The 21,268-nt window shown below is 40.5% G+C and overlaps 1 protein-coding gene across 1 annotated transcript; it reads right to left on the bottom strand.

Annotated features, from left to right (window-relative positions):
- Positions 1-10,423: 10,423 nt before the first annotated feature.
- On the bottom strand, positions 10,424-18,292 carry LOC138959732 (uncharacterized). Its single transcript, XM_070331335.1, has 5 exons — positions 17,794-18,292; positions 16,912-17,128; positions 15,942-16,487; positions 14,582-14,754; positions 10,424-11,811 (listed from the first exon to the last, which is right to left on the bottom strand). The coding sequence occupies exons 3-5, from the start codon at positions 16,039-16,041 to the stop codon at positions 11,548-11,550; spliced, it is 537 nt and encodes a 178-aa protein (XP_070187436.1). The 5' UTR covers positions 16,042-16,487; positions 16,912-17,128; positions 17,794-18,292; the 3' UTR covers positions 10,424-11,547.
- Positions 18,293-21,268: the final 2,976 nt, after the last annotated feature.

Below are 21,268 nucleotides of genomic sequence, written 5' to 3'. Positions count from 1 at the left end.
AAATGGTTCTTGCCTTTCCTTTCAGGAAATACACCATTCTCGTAGCTTTGCGTTCGTCGTCGAGATGACAGTCGGTTGCATAATGTTCAAATTGTGCAAACCAACTCTCGATGTCGTCTTTGTCATCAAGAAAAGGGATTTTTGGGATAAAGTCGTCATCCCCACGACGCCTCGACGCGTTATTGTTGGCGTTGTCTCGTCGTGCTTCTGTTTGTATCCTCAACTGTTCTAGCTGAAACGCGCGATCGGCTTCTCGTTCACGTTCGAGAACTTCACGTTCACGTTCACGTTCCTCTCGTGCGCGTTCTTCAGCTACAAACTCCCGCAAGTCTTTGCCTTCGAGTCCTAACTCTCGTCCTATCGCCAAAAGTTCGCGGGTCCACTCCAATCCGGATTTTACAGGGTGGATCGGACCTGCACGTTCCTTACTCGCAGCGGATACATAAGTCGTTACACGCGCGCTAACGTCTGAGAATCATTATCGCTCGATTCTCCTTGGGTGTTGACATATGTGTCACCACCTTCAACATCTGAAACTACGGCCTCGGCCGTATTCTGGTTCTGCGGGTCAGCGTTCATTCTTGCTACATGCGCCCTAGTACTCGGGTGTTTGGATGTTTGCATATCCTTTACGTTAACTCACACACAGATATTCACTGAATCAAACTGCAAATACGTGATGCTCGGTTGAAAAACCGCTTTGACTAAACTGCTTTTCACACACTATTTACTAGAGAGAGAAAACTCCCCCACTATAGAATGAAGTGTTACTTTAGTGAAGCTCACTTTGCTACTTGAATTCATGAACGTTCAACGTTACCTCAGTAAACGTTACGTGTCCCAATGACACGATTTCTCTGAACCATTCTAATATCCTTTTACAACCACGGATACCTAACACTAGAATTTATGGTTCTTCTGGTATATGTCAAACAATATACCGTTCTATCGAGTGAACTTCATTTTAATATCTCATCGGCGCTCCATCAACGTGGACCTTTCGCCTATATTAATATCAACTCGATTCTATCGCACAGTAAGTCGAAATAAGATTCTTCAATTATCTACTGCTGTATAGACAATAATCTAAATTTCCTAACCCTTACTCTTGGCGTTGTGAAGTGTGACTGTCTGCAGAATCAACTTCACTTCCACGGTCCTTCTGGACGAAGATGAGTGCTATCCCTCGTATATAACCCAATTCGCCCACCAACCTCCCACGGCGACCAACAATATTATAATTTTGTCGACTAAGGGACACAGGATGGCCTGACAGGGTGTTAGTCCACTGTCTTCTGTTATAGTTTTTTGTTTAGCACAGCCAAATAGGGGGAACTAAACTACTATAACATTAGTGCTTTACGTGAATTATTATAGTGACGTCAAAGCCTTGCGTCACTCTTCATTTGGATTATTCCCGTGTGCTGAAGCACACACGTCAGACTCTGTTATCGTTAAATGATGAACTAACTATAAACATGAATAAATACAAAAGTTGATTTATACGATGATGAACATGAACGGACGAACACACAAACGAAAAACGAATAGGGAATTTGTTTGAAGAAAATTTGTTTGGGGAAGCCAAATTGAAATTACGACTCAATACGAGTTACAAAATCCCGGACGAAGCCCCCATATGTCACAGGTCAGTTTTCGTCAGCCTGTTTCTTTCTGCGTGCGCCTTCCAAAGGAAGTTTATGGAAGGAAAACACGCCGCCTTTTCGTATTAGCTAAAGAAACAGGTACTGCCTTGACTTTACTTTCCTTCACTCTTTCCCATGCTCTCGAAGTAGCGGAGAAAGGTCAACATTGGTTTACATAATTTAATACATGGATAGTGTTAATAAGATTCTTGCAATGCAGCACACATTAATCAGGTTAGTCTATATTTTTGCTAAATATCAGTATCGTACTAAATGTATCACACACTGTTCAAGCTAGGTCATGTTACTTGCATCACAGCACACTCTGATCAAATGTCTATTGCTGCTGGATTTCAATTCTGTCATGGTAATCTAACGTGACTCCGCTGCCGCAAACGTTCTTCAGAACTTTCCCTTGGAGGACATCAAAACAAAAGGAATACACATAATGTTTATGAAGTTTTGACTTAGCTCGATGTCATTGAAAAGGTACTCGAGATGACGTGCAGCACTTGACTGGTCTTGAAGACCGCGCTCCTGGTTTGGGTCATCACTCTTCTTCTCAAGACACCATCATCAAGTTAATAGCAGTAGTAGTCTGGTTACATCTCTCTCCACAATTACGGCAACATGAGGAAGAGGAAGATGAATGAATCAATTGGACCGTGGGTTCCTGAAACAGATCAAAGGGCCATATGTGTTACCTACACAGCCTGTCTAAAAGACTTGGTTTGTTCATATTTTATTATCGTTCTCATTCTATTACTGTGTTTCGGAAAATGGGGATTTGGCAACAGCGCACATTCAAAACGTACTCAACTTGACAACAACACAATGTAAATGACTGACACGATACACTCATCTCCGCCCAGATCCCGTGGAACGATTGTCGATGTAATAATCACAGTCACTTACCCTCAAAGAAGGGGAACGGCTTTTCTTCCAAGCGTTCTTCGTTCCGTGGACTTGCGGAAAACGACCCTCTCGTGAAACGATTTTAGTTTACGTCAGTACATTTGGATACGTCACATGAATACGTCACTTGGCTACGTCGTGTAATGCGCGAGTAGTCTCGGTTGCCTATTCTATTCTTGACAGGTTCGCGCCTCATAATAATAATTCATGACAGTAGTAATTTCGCCTTTCGCGACTTGTTTTCTTCTTTTTCCCCCTTTTCTTCTCTGATGTCTCCAGTATCCACAGTGGAGGTAATATGAATTTTCCTCCTGCGGAAAATCAATATGTTTTCATCAGATGTGTGATATGTATGTCTGCATGCAAAACGTGGGAGTATTATTCAATTCTCAGCGGGAGAATATTGTTTCTGGTTACTATCCGTCATTCCTCCTTTTTACATTTAGTCAAGTTTTGACTAAATGTTTTAACATAGAGGGGGAATCGAAACGAGGGTCGTGGTGTATGTGTGTGTGTGTGTGTGTGTGTGTGTATGTGTGTGTGTGTGTGCGTGCGTGCGTGCGTGCGTGTAGAGCGATTCAGACCAAACTACTGGACCGATCTATATGAAATTTTACATGAGAGTTCCTGGGATTGATATCCCCGAACGTTTTTTTCTTTTTTTCGATAAATGTCTTTGATGACGTCATATCCGGCTTTTCGTGAAAGTTGAGGCGGGACTGTCACGCTCTCATTTTTCAACCAAATTGGTTGAAATTTTGGTCAAGTAGTCTTCGACGAAGCCCGGACTTCGGTATTGCATTTCAGCTTGGTGGCTTAAAAATTAATTAATGACTTTGGTCATTAAAAATCTGAAAATTGTAAAAAAAAAAAATTTTTATAAAACGATCCAAATTTACGTTCATCTTATTCTCCATCATTTGCTGATTCCAAAAACATATAAATATGTTATATTTGGATTAACAACAAGCTCTGAAAATTAAAAATATAAAAATTATTATCAACATTTTTTTTTTCGAAATCAATTTAAAAACACTTTCATCTTATTCCTTGTCGGTTCCTGATTCCAAAAACATATAGATATGATATGTTTGGATTAAAAAGACGCTCAGAAAGTTAAAACGAAGAGAGGTACAGAAAAGCGTGCTATCCTTCTCAGCGCAACGAATACCCCGCTCTTCTTGTCAATTCCACTGGCACTGCCTTTGCCACGGGCGGTGGAGTGACGATGCTACGAGTATACGGTCTTGCTGCGTTGCGTTGCGTTCAGTTTCATTCTGTGAGTTCGACAGCTACTTGACTAAATGTTGTATTTTCGCCTTACGCGACTTGTTACATTTAGTCAAGTTTTGACTAAATGATTTAACATAGAGGGGGAATCGAAACGAGGGTCGTGGTGTATGTGTGTCTGTCTGTCTGTGCGTGTGTGTGTGTAGAGCGATTCAGACCAAACTACTGGACCGATCTTTATGAAATTTCACATGAGAGTTCCTGGGTATATCCCCGAACGTTTTTTTCATTTTTTTGATAAATGTCTTTGATGACGTCATATCCGGCTTTTCGTGAAAGTTGAGGCGGCACTGTCACGCTCTCATTTTTCAACCAAATTGGTTGAAATTTTGGTCAAGTAGTCTTCGACAAAGCCCGGACTTCGGTATTGCATTTCAGCTTGGTGGCTCAAAAATTAATTAATGACTTTGGTCATTAAAAATCAGAAAATTGTAAAAAAAAAAAAATATTTATAAAACGATCCAAATTTACGTTCATCTTATTTTCCATCATTTGCTGATTCCAAAAACATAAATATGTTATATTTGGATTAAAATCAAGCTCTGAAAATTAAATATATAAAAATTATTATTAAAATTAAATTTTCGAAATCAATTTAAAAACCCTTTCATCTTATTCCTTGTCGGTTCCTGATTCCAAAAACATATAGATATGATATGTGTGGATTGAAAACACGCTCATCAGAAAGTTAAAACAAAGAGAGGTACAGAAAAGCCTGCAATCCTTCTTATGGGCCTGTCACACGACCGTTTTAAAGCCAGCGTATGCCGACGTATGAACATACGCTGGCGTACGCTGAACTATCGATGTTTTTTTTCAATCTTTGGCGTATACATAGCGTATTCATAACGAGTTGGACGTATACATAACGTATTAGTAACGTATGCAGAACGTTTCAATAACTTACAGATACCGTACACCAACGTATGCTTGGCGTGTTGCCAGCGTTCACAACTTATGCCCAACGAATGCTTAGCGTGTTGCCGGCGTTCACAACGTATGCCTAACGATAGTCTTGCGCGCAACAGCTTATCGCTGACGATCACATGTCGTCGCCGCTGCTAATGGATAGAACGTATTTCGGAAGTTTTGTTTTATTAGATATATTTCGGAAGTTTTGTTTTATTAGACATGACGCCATGCGATCACGTCATTTGTTCTATAAATCGCGGGAAATCGGCAAGTAATTCTGCAAATTTGGTGAGTAGAAACTGTATTAGTTCTTCCTTGTTATGTAACGGTAAATCAAGTGGTAAGTTCTGTACTCTCTGTGCAGAATGTCGTGTCCATGAAGAACTGTTTATACGGCAGAAGTGTTGCTTGCGTTCGGAATGTCTCAGCACGAAGGTAGTTCATGAATATTTATCGACGTATGAGTAACGTACAAGTAACGTGTGTGAACGTGTGCCAACGTATGCAGTGCGTATGAACCATACGTCGAGAATTTTTGTGCATGCACAAAACTTTGCTGCGTGCTCAGCGTACTACGACGTATGCCAGCGTGCTTCAGCGTCCTCTTAACGTATACAAAACGTACCCATAACGTATTCGACGTACGCCAGCGTACTTATTCAAATGTCCCATACGTCGGCATACGCAGGCTTTAAAACGGTCGTGTGACAGGGCCATTAGCGCAACTACTACCCCGCTCTTCTTGTCAATTTCACTGTCTTTGCCGTGAGCGGTGGACTGACGATGATACGGTCTTGCTGCGTTGCATTGCGTTCAGTTTCATTCTGTGAGTTCGACAGCTACTTGACTAAATGTTGTATTTTCGCCTTACGCGACATGTTTACATTTAGTCAAGTTTTGACTAAATGTTTCAACATAGAGGGGGGAATCGAGACGAGGGTCGTGGTGTATGTGTGTGTGTGTGTGTGTGTGTGTGTGTGTGTGTGTGTGTGTGTGTGTGTGTGTGTGTGTGTGTCTGTGTGTGTGTGTAGAGCGATTCAGACTAAACTACTGGGCCGATCTTTATGAAATTTGACATGAGAGTTCCTGGGTATGATATCCCCGGATGTTTTTTTAATTTTTTCGATAAATACCTTTGATGACGTCATATCCGGCTTTTTGTAAAAGTTGAGGCGGCACTGTCACACCCTCATTTTTCAATTAAATTGATTGAAATTTTGGCAAAGCAATCTTCGACGAAGGCCGGGGTTTGGTATTGCATTTCAGCTTGGTGGCTTAAAAACTAATGAGTGAGTTTGGTCATTAAAAATCGGAAACTTCTATTAATTGAAATTATTTTTTTATTAAACGATCCAAAAACAATTTCATCTTATTTTTCGTCATTTTCTGATTCCAAAAACATATAATATGTTATATTTGGATTAAAAACAAGCTCTGAAAATTAAAAATATAAAAATTATGATCCAAATTAAATTTCCGAAATTGTTTTAAAAACTATTTCATCGTATTCCTTGTCGGTTCCTGATTCCAAAAACATATAGATACGATATGTTTGGATTAAAAACACGCTTAGAAAGTTAAAACGAAGAGAGGTACAGTAAAGCACAGCGCAATCACTACCGCGCCAAACAGGCTCGTCACTTTCACTGCCTTTTGCACTAGCGGCGGACTACGTTCAGTTTCATTCTGTGAGTTCCACAGCTTGACTAAATGTAGTAATTTCGCCTTACGCGACTTGTTCAGGTTTGTCCGTAACAGGTGCTTATAGTTGAAATTTGTATTGTACTGGCTGACGTCTTTTGATGACAATTTAAGCCATTCATGTGACTTTCCCAGTAGACGCCACCCTCATGAAGATAATAACAGGGTCATTTGCATGTTGCTTATTTCTGAGAGAGAGAGAGAGAGAGAGAGAGAGAGAGAGAGAGAGAGAGAGAGAGAGAGAGAGAGGGGGGGGGGGAGAGGGGGGGAGAGAGAGCGAGAGAAAAAACTTAATTTGAAATTTGAGAGAGAGAGAGAATGTCATTTCAAATCAACCTCATAACTCTTCGGGTAGGAAGTCTTGGAAGAAAAACGTATTTTGTTAGGGTCAGCAAAAAACGGTCCACACATTAACACACCAAACCCCCAGACACTCATAGGGCGACGCAAACGAGCAAGACTAAGTGGAGATAATCAGTCGGACTGTCTTATCGATCCTATTGTTTCCTCATTTATCTCCCGTGGCGTGGCGATGGACCGATTGCCTCCCTTTCTGATGTCGCCTCCGTCTGGAAGGCGGGCTGACGTGTGCTCTTTTAGGGGAGGAAGGTCTCAGACGATTTTCTCAGCTACAGCTGATTCTGTTTGTGTCCTCTGCCCCCTCTACTCTGCCTTAACGTCTGTGCGGGCTTTTGAGGAGATGCGGGTGTTTTTTGTGTGGAAGACCTGGCTAACTGGTTTAGTCTCAAGTAATCTTGTTCGGTTCTGGACATGTTTGAACTCGCAGACTTCAGCTACGGCGGGGGACGTGTTTGTGGCGTTCGTTTTCAAGTCCTCAGCCATTCCTTCTGCAACAGTTGCAACGGTAGTGTAACGTGTTGCCAGTTGCATTAATAACCAATATTATGGCATAGTGCAAATGACATATAACAAAGGGAAGTAAGCGATCTAGATGTAGACACGTACGGTATGTGCGATTTATTTCGGTACCAGTCTCCTGGCACGAGGGAGAATAAGGTGCAAAGAAATGAACAAGCGACTTTCATCCTTGTCTACTTCTTTGTTTGTTTCTCATGCTGGCATACTAACCACCCCCTCCCCCCTCTGCCTCCTCTCCCGAGAAAACTTCAAGCGTGAGCATTATACACACGACGAAGCTAGATGTCAGTGCTACACTGCGTCACATGTTTCAAACAGCTCTTCCTATCATGTGCATTATATACGCCGAGGCACTCGTGTCACATCTGCGAAAGTTGAAAGGGCTGCCTTTGCCGTTCGCACGACAATAAACGTAGACCATAACGCGGGAACAGCAAAAGAATTCTCAGGACAAAATCTGTGTTTGATGCCCCAGAAGAGCGTATAAAAAAGTCCCAGAAGACCCGCCTCAAGGGATCTGGGTCTAGACGCCTCCAATGCTAAAGGCCGTCTCACAACCACGTTCTCCTCATTGTCTTGGTCTGGCCGTGATAAGCTGGATGTACTGGGGCTCAGCTGTCGGCGAGACCATGTCTGGACTAGTAGATGTGGTTGAGACACACCTAAGGCAAACTGCTCTACATGTACATGTGTATGTGTTTATGGTGGGATACCTCGACTCCCGCGTGAAATTTTGAGCTTTACTCCGACATGAAATTTTACCTCGACGTCGAAATAAAACAAGTCTTCAAAATCACTCAAAAATAACTATGGAGGCTTGAAATAAGGTTAAATACATATAAATAATTTAATTTGACTTTATTTTTACAATTTAGCAAAATGTCGAGAAAAAACACACTTTTAGTTACTTTTTGTGTTTTGTGTATGTCCGGATATAACACCAGTAACAATCCCTGTTCACACACACTTTTTTTTTCGCAGTTTAAAAAAAAAAAAAAAAAAATTTTTAAATCATTGTCACACTGGAAAAAAAAAAAAAAAAAAAAAAAATTTAAAATAAATTTTTTAAAAAATCATTGTAATTGTACACACTGCACACACAAAATAAAATAAAAAAAATTTGTAGAAAAAAAAATATATATATATATATAAAAAAATAAAGGATATCAAAAAAGAATAAAAAAAAAAAATAAAAAAAATAAAGGATATAAAAAAAATTCAAAATCGATCGTTAAATTTGTGCACAAGTTTACAAAACGTAACCCTAGCCCCTAGAAAATAAATTTGATGTTGTGGTGAGAGAGGTTGTTTATTTTGTCATCCATTTTCCTTCAAATATCAGACATATATATACATGTAGATCACCACTCTGCCACTATGAGTATGATGTGATGGTTTTGTGTTTACCAGACACCAAAAATGTGAGTAACCTGTACTTTTGTTTTGAAAACAACAATTGCCTTTCATATGACAACACATTGCCTGTGTCTGCTACAGTGGAACACCCTCTTTAGACTTTATTTTGGAAAATAAGATCATAGAATTTATCAGGGCATATACATGTTCAGACATTGTCGACAAGGAAATCTGAACAAAGCAAGGGCTGAAATGGGATTAGGAAAGGGGGGAGGGGGGGGTGTCTGTAATAGGAAGGGGGCTGGATTTTATTTATTTATTTATTTATTTGTTGCTTAACGTCCAGCCGACTACGCAGAGCCATATCAGGACGAGGAAGGGGGGAATGAAGGGGGCCACTTGTCAAGCGATTCCTGTTTACAAATGCACTAACCCATTACTTGTGTCCCAGCAGGCTTTAGTAAAACTAAATTAATACCTACTGGAAGATTACCAGTTTCCAGTATGTTAAAATAGGCTTAACCTATCTACTGCTGGACTTACATCAGAACACTAACAGATTAAACTATACATGAATCGCGAGACAAGCGGCAAGAGAAGAGATTTTTGGAAAAAATACAGGCGAATGAGCAAGAAGGCAGAAAAAAGAAAAGAATTCATGAAGAAAAAGAGAGCATGACAGGAAAGAGGAACCAAAAATCTACCTAACAGCAAACTAAAAAGCTCCTGCGGTTCCAAAAACAGGAGGGGCCTTTAATTTCATAACCGCAGTGCCCCACTGCGGGAAAGGGGGCTGGAGGGGGAGGGGGGTCTAAAAGGGGTTCCACTGTAAATAGACGTGATTTCATACACGAGACAATGATTACAAATGCCAACAACTATTCCAGAATGGGAAGTTGAAAATAGTATCTTGGTAAGCTTGAATCCACTTGCCACAAATTCCTCGACATTATTCATCGTATTGTAACCGAAGCAACCTTGTAGCAACCATATCGATACCCGGCGGACATATTGACTTATTGTCGGAATTTGGAGTGAGACTTTTGATTCAAAACGAACACAATGAGATTAGGTTTAAAAACATTCCTATAAAATAAACTCCATGGCAGTGTTTAATCCCAAAAATGTCCACCCCCCCCCCCCCCCCCCCCCCACTCACTCTCTGTAGTCTGTCAGTGTCGTGCGTCATTATCAACATCCTCAAAGAGTCTAACTCTAAGTCAAACCACAGGCAGAAGGTATCGTTCACTGGACCACTACTTTCATAGAAAGACTACAAGGTATGTCACTCAGTTTCGAGTCGTCTGTGTTCTTGGAGTCGCTTCCTGCGGACAATTTTTTTGTTCAAGACGGTTCGCCTCTTCCTACAGTCTGTGTAAGGTCAAATAAATACAGTTGAATGATTGTTTGAACTATATGTACCTTTAATTTTCAGCTGCCGTACGCTGCAGGTTGTTTCTTTTGACGAAGCAAAGATATATCTGTAAGGACACACTAAAAACCTCTCTGAAAAACCTTGATATTCAGTTCCAATAATGGCGTAGCAGAATCGCATGCGGAACGGGAATCCTGGCCCGGACAAGCTTATCAGTTATTTATGGACAGACTAGACATCCAAGCATACCATGAGTCTGCGGTCATCTTCCAAAACAAAGGACGAACAACATTTACAATGAAGGTAAATCTTCTGGTTGTTTATGTTGGAGCTACACATAGCTCATTGATTAACAACAATATGTGGAGACAAGTCTCACTGTATAATCATTGAGTGGCAAACATATGCTTGTGTATTTTATGAGTGGCACAATCCTGGTCAAAATTCAGTATGCTTCAGACAGTGATGCTTATCATATTGAACTAGGAAGATAGTGACTTTGCTGGTCATCATTGACATTGATCTAAATTAACCAATCAGTGCTTTATAACCAATTTTAAACTAGAACATTTGGAATTAATGGCGTTTGATTCAGAGGAATTTCTATCAATTTCTTCTCAACATCGTCAATTACTTAAGTTTGTGTGTAAGATAACCATAATTTTATTGTTTTGCGATACTAACTCTCAATCACTGTAGTTTTATTTACTACGTTGTGTTGTGGTTTTTTTCAGTTATTATGTTCTAAACTTTGTTGCTTATTATTGTACTATCGTTTTAGAGTCACAGTTATTTTACAAATATTATCTTCTAGTTTTGGTTTTGTGCTCAGCTGTTAGAGTGCCTCGCATTTCTCCCTTAGGTTGTCTCCCCCTTTTTGTAAACTCATATTTTTTAATTAGCATCTTTGGTTATTTGGTACGTCTGGTCATCTTATAACGAAAATGTCATTGAACTGAAAAAAGAAATAATAACTTAGTTTCATATTTGAACATTTGGCAGTATGTTTCTTGTGAGTCAGATTAAGATCTCACCAGGAACCCAACCTTTACCCAGTTAATTCTACACATTAAAATTTAAATGGAAAATTACGAAACACATAAAAACATGCAACTCAATACACACTGGCAGTACTTGTTATCTACAATCAATTCAGCCTCGTAGAATGATATACGGTATACGACACGTCCTTGAAACACATAGAACAGTTCTCAAGAAAAAACATTTGCAATTTCCAGTCTTTTTTGTGTTGCAGACATGCAGTGATCACCACCACATTGACCTCCGTCCTCGTCTTCATCTTCACTCTCCGACAAGTCAATGTCGTCCTCGTCCAAGCCATTTTCTATAATGATAAAGTTATGTAGGACACATGCTGAAAAAATTAACATTGGAACTTCACGGATGTTCGTCATCTCGAGATCCTTCAGTCTGCGGAATTTTCCTTTCAACAAACCAATAGCCCGCTCCACGTCAACTCTTGTCCTTGCCTGGGCTCTGTTGTAGGCAGTTTCCACAGGGGTCAGATGGCCGTTGTCCCGGAATGGAACCAGCAGGTACTTGCGGAGACTGAGGGTAGGCCGAGTCCCCGATCATATGGTACTCTGGAGGCAGCTTACTTGCGTCAGACTCCAACACTCCATGGAGATCTGAGTTGGGGAAAACTCGGCTGTCATGCACGGACCCAGTGTAACCCATAAACACATCCAGAAAGAGGAGGTCTTTGTCGCATACAACCTGAAACAAGTCGCGTAAATCAATATAAAAATAATCTATCAGCCTGAAACTAAAAACCAACCACAACAGAGGCTACATGTATATATCCTAATGCTTCGCTAGCCTAAACCATAAGACTGAGCTGAGCACAGCTCCTCTCTGCAGAACATGTGAATGAGGTGCCTACTGTCCCATATAATTCATTTATCATTGAGTGCATTTTCAGCGTAACCATGACATGCATATATATGAAATGATAAAGAACAATAAAAAAATCATGTTTTTGAAGGGTAAACATCCCCATTATCACACCGAGAACTGTGTTCCGCCTTATTTCAGCCGGGCTCGTTGTTACTCCGTTTTCAGCCGGGCTCAGTGTCACGCAAACGAAAGTGTCTTCATAAAAACACAAACTATGACTTTCACACTGATTTAAGCTAAAATTGATGAATGTCAGTAGAAAGGGGAATAATTGTTTTCTTTGTAGACAGCTAAAAACGTCTTTTGCTTACCTGGTTAATTGACAATAGCCGAATGGAAGGCATACATGCAGGTTTTTTAGTGAAAAATGAAGGTTCAACGTAAATTTCTCTCAAAGATGGATTTGAACAACAAATATTCCTGTATTTTTACTATTTTGGGTAAAGCTATAATCATCTGTATCAATTGCGTGCTTCAATGCGTCCTCACTATGTCATAAGAAGCAATCAAAACAAGCAAGTGGTGTACGTTTTGTTCCGCGCTGGGCCTCCTGCATTTTTGTCTGCGTTCCGCACTGCCACTGGGCTTGCTTTTGTTCTGGGTGTCCAGCACGGAACAAAACTCGCCTGACATGGGTTTTGGTTTTACTTTTCGTGCCTCAACGCCTTAAAGCAGGTTCGGGAAAATGCATCAGCATAACAGCAAGAAACTATAGAACAAACTTATGATACAGAAAAACCATAACATGATACCATTGCTTATCATTTCTTGAGTTTGATCAGCTTTTTTGCCCGAAAAGCGACAACCTGCACGTATTTCAAGCCGATGGGGGTCACATAATAAACCTTGTCAGATAAAAATAACACCAATAGAGAGACAAATTACTTAGGTTAGTGCTAAAAACATCCGTTCCTGGAAATGAGGTTTTTTTAGAAGACATAGTTTGTACTTTAGTGCAGACACTTACATTTGCGTGACACCAAGCCCAGCTCAAAACGGAGTAACAACAAGCCCGGCTGAAATAAGGCGGAACACAGTCCCCGGTGTGATTATCCATGCTTAGTCAAGAAATGCTTGAACAAATTTTTAATAAATTTGATCAGAAAGTGCTGCCTCAACTTTCACTAAAAGCGGTATATGTTCTTTTTTTCTTTCTTTATTTGGTGTTTAACGTCGTTTTCAACCATTCAAGGTTATATCGCGACGGGGAAAAGGGGGGGGGGGGGGGGGGGGGGGGAGGAAGATGGATAGAGCCACCTGTCAATTGTTTCTTGTTCACAAAAGCACTAATCAAAAATTTGCTCCAGGGGCTTGCATAGTTGCAACGTAGTACAATATACCTTACTGGGAGAATGAAAGTTTACAGTACAAAGGATTTAACATTTCTTACATACTGCTTGACTAAAATCTTTACAAAAATTGACTATATTCAATACAAGAAACACTTAACAAGGGTAAAAGGAGAAACAGAATCCGTTAGTCTCCTCTTACGACATGCTGGGAGCATCGGGTAAATTCTTCCCCCTAACCCGCGGGGGGTAGCGGTATATGACATGTATAGATCTAACAACAGAAAAAGAAAAGTCAGAGAAACGAGGCGTAGGTAAATTTTCATGATGGTTTTCTTGGAATTAATCCACACACCATCATAATTCAAACTTGTCTGAACTCCCAATATCTAAACATTTAATATTTCTCACGTAAACCATCACAGACACTGTCAGGCTTTTACACACAGTACAAACACCCTTTCATTGAAACACTCACCGCTTTAGAACATCCTAGGTGCTTACCGTAAAGAGCGAGCAATTTTCACACAAAAATTGTTTTGCATGGTTTATCTTACCCCGGAGCCATCGACATCGTGAACTCTGTTATTCCAGTTTCCCTTTTTGACAAAGCAGTCGTCAGGAATTTGAATGCGACTCGCTGTGAGCTTGTCTGCAATAGCACGTTATTATGTACCTCTGACTATGCACTAAACAAACGGCTGTGGTTCACAAGAACCCTCGCGATGACTTTTGACTATTCACAGGAACTGGCGAACCTTACGTGAACCTGCTTCTGGGCGTTCCTTATTTTAACTTCAAATACTTCGAGTTTTAATGATCTTGTCTTGATGAAAAAAATATTTATTTTATGATTTAAGAATGTTTGTGTAACACGCTGTCAATTTATTATTTTGATTTTAAAAGTTAGGTCTAGCGCCAAAACGCACCTCGGTCCGATTGTCTTGAAGACAATCCGCAACATTAAATCTTTGAAAATTACTCGTTCAGCCTCTTTACGTAAGGCACCTAGGATGTTCCCTTTGGTGAGCGTTCATAATGAAGGTTGTTTATACTGTGTGTAAAAGCCTGACAGTATCTGTGATGGTTTACGGGAGGCGCACTGTGCCGTTAAATACTTGTCTTTAAATTCAAAGATTCAAATAGTGACTTAAAATGACAGTAGATTCCAATTATGAAATGACACTGCTAGTGTTACTCCAGTATTTCAATAGGGAATAAATACACAGGCACCATAATGGTCAGTTCTGCCAAGGTTAACAATCCACGTATCTGAAACAGAAAGTGATCAAATCTGTTACCTGGAGATGCATCGCTGGGAAACCTTTACGGCAGATGTACGCATCCCTGGTTCCTGGTATCTTTATGTAGGTCCCATCAATCGCTCCAACTACGCCCGGGAAACCAGCTCTGGCTGCCCATTTCCCAGCTAATCGAGCCAGGTCACATTTTGGTGGCCACTGGATGACATCTCCTGTAAAGAACAGAAAATTGCATTAAAATATGCTGATCACAGTGTTAATTTTATTCAAAATCATCTGACAGTTTACCCATGTCTGTACTATTTACAATTAAAGTTACAGGTCTCCCAGTCCCCCACACGCCGGGGAAAGTGTTACGACAGAAAAAATCGCCGTTTGTTACGATAGCATTCTGCAGTCCCATAGTCAGCAAGGTTTCGAGCCCGAAAGGTGTGTAACTTCCAAACTAATAATTATTGCGGCGTAATTATCGAAGCCAGCAAAGTTTATTTGTTCTCAGCGGATTTATGATTGCATGAGGATTAACATGTTATCGATTTAATTTTTGAGGCTTCTGTTTTAGATTTGTGACAGCGTCGTATTTGCTGAAATTGTTCGATTTGGGGATTTCTTTTTAAATGGTGGAGATTACAAGAGGCTTGAAGCAACAACGGTCATTTGATCAGGTAATGTGATGTATCATAACCGAAATGCATCAATAGCAGTGTCCCAATATACTATATATATGCAAGTGTGTTGTGTCATCGGCTGAGGAAAAGAGCATGTGTATTTTTTTGGTACGCGTCGCCGTGCTAGCAGTTACGACTGCCAGCGATGCATTGATACGGCCGCCCCACTTTTCTGTTACGACCGCCGACTGTTTCGGCTACGGCAGCCGGCACTCATTTTATTCGTTTAATAATGTTATTGCCAAAGTTTATGACAGTTTGCAAACAAATATGAACGGGTTTCACTGCACATCGGTTGTGCACCGTCGTGTTATCAGGAATTGTGATTCCCTGCCCTCTTTTATTTAATATCGCATTCGTCACAGTTATATCTAGAGTTGTTCTACTTCCAGTTAAGCGTGCACATAGTTTCAACGGGCATGTACATGACAAGTTCAAATGTCAATTGTCAAAAGCAGTCGCTGAAAATCCAACTCGGTCTAAAAGACGGACACAAAGGAATCCCACTCACCAATTACTCGGGTGAGTCAGGGGGGAGATTGGGGTGGGGTGGGGGTTGGTTGATAACTAGGAGTCAAATTCAGATTAAAAAAAAAGATTTGAACTGGGTATGCATTACTGTTAATATTTTTGAAGAAAAAAAATGCCTCTCTACAAAACTTTGATTGTAATTAGTTACCTTGATGCGTCTATGAGTATGAGACACTGAAACGCCTAAATATCTTTCTTACCTGCACAATCTGTATATATCCAGGACTTTCCCCAGTCCCTGTTCGATGAGAGTGTATGTGCCATATTTGGCACAGTGTCCTGGGCTATCTGACCGCCCATCACCAATCAGCTCTAGACTTCCTCTCTCGTCCTGAAGCTGCGAGATGAGCTCTGACTGCTCCCGTTTCCATTTTCTTTCCACTATAGGAAAAATGAAGTGCCGCTGATGCCAGAAGAACGTGCTCTCCAAAATGTAACGCACATTGTGCAGGTAAAACAGCCGGAGAATTTTTGTCGGGCTGCAGCCAGAGAGCACAACAGCTGATGACAGGAGCAGGTTCCCGCAGGGCATCTGCTTTATGTACGGTTGGCTGGTCCACTCTCTGAAGAAACAGCACTTGGAGCAGTCTTGTCGGACGTGGATGCAAGATCCCACTGTCTTCGATATGAAGGCCTTCGCAGGGTGAGAGCATCGAGGACAACTCTCTAACAGCTGCATCAAGTTTGCCTGGAAGACAATGTACTTGTCTTCCAGGTCGGGGCTGGGTCTCGGCTCAGGAGCATTCCTAAAACACACAGGTTATACACTTTCTTAGCACATAAAGGGTTACTATGGAAACTACATGTGCCATACACAAGCACAAATTCACTGCTAGTGCTATGGATATAATTACTACATGTTATACATGTCGCAATGACAGTGAAATCCAGTATAAAAAAAAATTTTAAGATGAAATCAGCTTCTTACTTGTGATGAGAAATTAAGCTAAATAATGTCACAACAAAAATGTTTGACATGTTTATGGTGTTTTTCACCATTTAATAGACAAAAAAGGGTTATGGCCAGTGAGATAGAGACCAGAGAGAGAAAGACAAAAACAAAGGACACAATGATAGCAGCTAAAAAATAGCTGACTGTCACCCAAAGTAACCCTTGACTTCTGTCTTACTTTTTAAAATGTAGAGAATCTATGTCTATTGAAAACTTACAAGAACTGCGGATCTTCTGGTTCACCTCCATCCTCGTCAGCAGGCTCGTCCTCTTCCGCAGCTGCAGCGCGCTGTCGTTCGCCTTTTCGTTCTTCCTTCCCCACACTCTCATCTGTTCCTACACTTTAGGGTTAGAACCGCATTGCGTTTTGAGGTGGGGCGTTGATCAGATTGCATTGGACGCTGACATCCTTGGTTTCGGCAATGGCAGAAACATCTGAAGAACAAATGACATTGCAGATTACTGATAATTGATAATTACAAAACAATGTGACAGCAGTAGCCGCGCTCTGGGAATCGCTGCGCTGCACAACGCGCCGCGCTCAGTGAATCGCCGCGCTCTGGGAATCGCTTGCCATTTTATAATCCCTGATTTACTTTTATCTTCTTTAACCAAAGTTCACCTAGCCTACACTGATCAATTCTAACAAACATATTATATCACATATGTTCTGAAAAAGAGTGGCACTGGCACAAATTGACAAAACATATATATGGGGATCTAAATCAATCCAAAGCCGAACATCTGGGGATGGGACAATGTGATACTGAACAGCTGACTGGCATGGTGACTTGTAAGTTGTTTGAATCTGATGCCTGTGCATGGATAAACTGATTTGCAGAAAATGTTTCTTACATGAATGTATCACTTCTACTGATCTAGATGAAAACTGTATTTCCTGTCACTCACTCACTGTGTCAGGTCACTCCCCAGAGGAAAGTTATTCATCTAAAGTTTGAAAAAACTTAGAGTAGACTTACTCGTGTTGCGAAAAAAAAAGTAGGTCTGAGAGAGCATTTTTGGAACAAACAGTGTAGAGTCAATATAGGGAGGACAGAGGACAGAGGAAATTATAAGGCGACATCTTGAGTTCTACCTACCTCGCAGTTCGTCGACGACACACGGTCTTCGAGTCACTTTCAAAGTGACTTTTGAGTTTTGTTTCTCCTTGGGTGCCCCGACATTTTTGACGCAGAGCTTTCTTCTTCTTCTTCTTCTTTCTTGATGTGGACTGGGTTCATCCGAACGTCTGTAGTCCAGCGGCGGAGTACTGAGTAATTGGTTACTGGTGGTGGGTTACTTTGCTGGACGAATGGTCGGTACTGCTCCGGTTTTAAGTTTAAGAGTGTTTGAAAATCCCATTTTCCACTTTATGTGATTGACAAATAAAAGTTGTCCTCTTCAAAGTTCGAAGTGTGCACACAGGTCCCGGTGTTGCCTTTCCGGCTTTCGACGTCACAAAAGCTGTCTGACTAATTACTACGCGACCGCACGCGACCACACGCGACCTTGCACTACCTTGCGCGACCTCAAACTAAAGCATGTACATGTAATATTTTATATATATATAGTATCTTCACAACATTATCTGACTTTATACCAAGTTTTAAGTCAAAGAAATTATCAAAACTTGACTAAATGTAAAAAATAACGGAGCGACCCGAACTTCCCAGCGATGGGACAAAGCCTGAAATGGAAACTGGTGAAAATGAAAATGAAATGATTTTTTTGTTGAAAGCTAGAGGAATAGTTATAGGTTATTTTCACCAATCTGAATTAATCAAATTAGCCTTTACCTTTTATGTTCTCAGTTGATTTGATGGTGGTCAATATTTATTGTAACCGGAGCCCTAGAGAGGGTCCGTATCCTCATTAATTGTTCTCAGGGGGAGGCTGAAGATTGCCGAGGAGAGCAACTCTTTATCTCACCTTTACTCTGGCCCTATTGTAATGTAGTCTATGCCTCGCGTTGTGTTCAATACATGTGCCTACAATACTAGCCGACCTCGGTATTCAGAGGAAACCCTGTGTGTTTCTTAGTGATCTAGACTGTGCGTTACATAAATATTGTGATGTGTGTTTTGGATGTTGGAGTTTGCCACGTACAGTACAGTTTAAACAACACATGTTTACAGGACAACAGTCAAGGAGAGGCAGAAGTTACAATACATGACACGAAAGCAAGCTCACACACTTACGTTCGTTCACCGACACACGCATGTTCACGCTCACCGTCTCGTACGTACAGTGATGTTCACCATAACTCATAGGAAACAGTTACAAGGTTTTATTTTACACTATATTACATGAAAAGCAAGTAACAAACCCATCAAACAAAGCACCAAACAATCCTTCAATCAGTCTTACCTAGCGTTTACCCTAACTCCGATTAATAACTATAACACCTACGGCTCCTTTCTTATGTATGCCTATCTCGTTCCTGCTGGCTCTGTTTCATACACAAGACAGACACGGCAACAACACGTAGACTCAACACTGAAAGACAGAACGAACATGCAAACGTTCAGCATTTAAATGCAACGCTGAAAGACGATCAAGCAGAACACACAGCATTTAAATTCAACGCTGAGAGACAACAAACAAGCAAGACACACAGCATTTGTTCAACGCTGAGAGACAACAAACAAGCAAAACACACAGCATGTGTTCAACGCTGAGAGACAACTTGACAAACAAGCAAAACACACAGCATTTGTTCAACGCTGAGAGACAACAAACAAGCAAAACACACAGCATTTGTTCAACGCTGAGAGACAACAAACAAGCAAAACACACAGCATTTGTTCAACGCTGAGAGACAACAAACAAGCAAGACACACAGCATTTGTTCAACGCTGAGAGACAACAAACAAGCAAAACACACAGCATTTGTTCAACGCTGAGAGACAACTTGACAAACAAGCAAAACACACAGCATTTGTTCAACGCTGAGAGACAACAAACAAGCAAAACACACAGCATTTGTTCAACGCTGAGAGACTGACAACAAACAAGCAAGACACACAGCATTTGTTCAACGCTGAGAGACAACAAACAAGCAAGACACACAGCATTTGTTCAACGCTGAGAGACAACAAACAACGAAACAGAGACAGAGTACACACTTGTGCAGCGTGTAAGAAAGAGAGAGAAAAAGACGAGGGAAAGAGAGCAAGCACTTATTCAGCGCTGACTGACGAGACTCGCAGAGCCGGCCTCTTTTACAGTCTCTCAAAGACTCGGTACTAATCTTCTGTGATAGCTGTGGGCTGGCTGTAAGGGAGGGGATGGGGGTATCTACAGGAAAGGGGGGGGTGACTAGAAGGAAGGTGGGGTCACTGAGTACCTGCAACTCTGAGCTAGCAGGGCTCTCCCGCTACATTATTATTAGGCGACACACACGTACTCAATCATCAATTTTGTACATCAACGCCAACAGTGCATGTTGTTGTCCAAAAATAAAAGATTTGCACTCAGTCCTAAAACTGAATGGTAGTTCAAAGTTAAAGGGGTATTGACCAAAGTGCTTTTGAGGAACAATAAAATACTCCCCCAAAAATAAACACGCAAAAAAAAAAACACCCCACACAAATAAAGAAAGAAGCAAAACAGATTTACAAGGACATTAACTTATGTTCATGGTTTGCTGTTTTTATTTATTGTGTTTAAAAGCATGCTGATACCGGGATGCAGTATACGTTAAATGTAAATGCTGAATATTTAAATGTGAACGTGACCAGAAAAGATGCATTTCTTTTAACTTAATGGCGCCGTTAAAAACAAAAACTAATTCTTGGTTACAAAAGCAAATGAACCTTAGTAGTCGATAGTGTAGTACTATTTGTCACTTTATTAGAGGTTGTTGACTGAGTTACCGACTTCTCCGCTTAATTCCTTTCAGTTTCAGTTTTCTCTTCACACTTTTTCGTTTTCATGCGATACGTACGTGTAAATTTTTCCCGGCCTCGCACATGATGGACAGCATTCATTGGAGCGATATGTTTTCACCGGGTTTTCACAAAATTGTTTTTCATGCCACGCTATTATCGATTACCTCAAATAAAAACAAGTCGCGTAAGGCGAAAATACAACATTTAGTCAAGCTGTCGAACAACTCAAGAAAGAAGCTGAACGCATGCAATTTTTCAGCAAGACCGTATACTCGTAACATCGTCAGTCCACCGCTCGTTGCAAAGGCAGTGAAATTGACAAGAAGAGCGGGGTAGTAGTTGCGCTAAGAAGTATAGCACGCTTTTCTGTACTTCGTTTTAACTTTCTGAGCGTGTTTTAATCCAAACATATATCTATAAGTTTTTGGAATCAGGAACCGACCAGGAAAAACTGAAAGTGTTTTTAAATTGATTTCGAAAATTAATTTTGATAATAATTTTTATATATTTAATTTTCAGAGCTTGTTTTTAATCCAAATATAACATATTTATATGTTTTTAGAATCAGAAAAGTGATGAAGAATAAGATGAATGTAAATTTGGATCGTTTATATAAAAAATATTTTTTAACAATTTTCAGATTTTTAATGACCAAAGTCATTAATTAATTTTCAAGCCACCAAGC

This window comes from Littorina saxatilis, linkage group LG2, assembly GCF_037325665.1.
Source record: "Littorina saxatilis isolate snail1 linkage group LG2, US_GU_Lsax_2.0, whole genome shotgun sequence".
NCBI classification, from domain to species: domain Eukaryota; kingdom Metazoa; phylum Mollusca; class Gastropoda; order Littorinimorpha; family Littorinidae; genus Littorina; species Littorina saxatilis.
The sequence above is the reverse complement of the archived record's forward strand: the minus strand, read 5'-3'. Positions and strand labels throughout refer to the sequence as shown.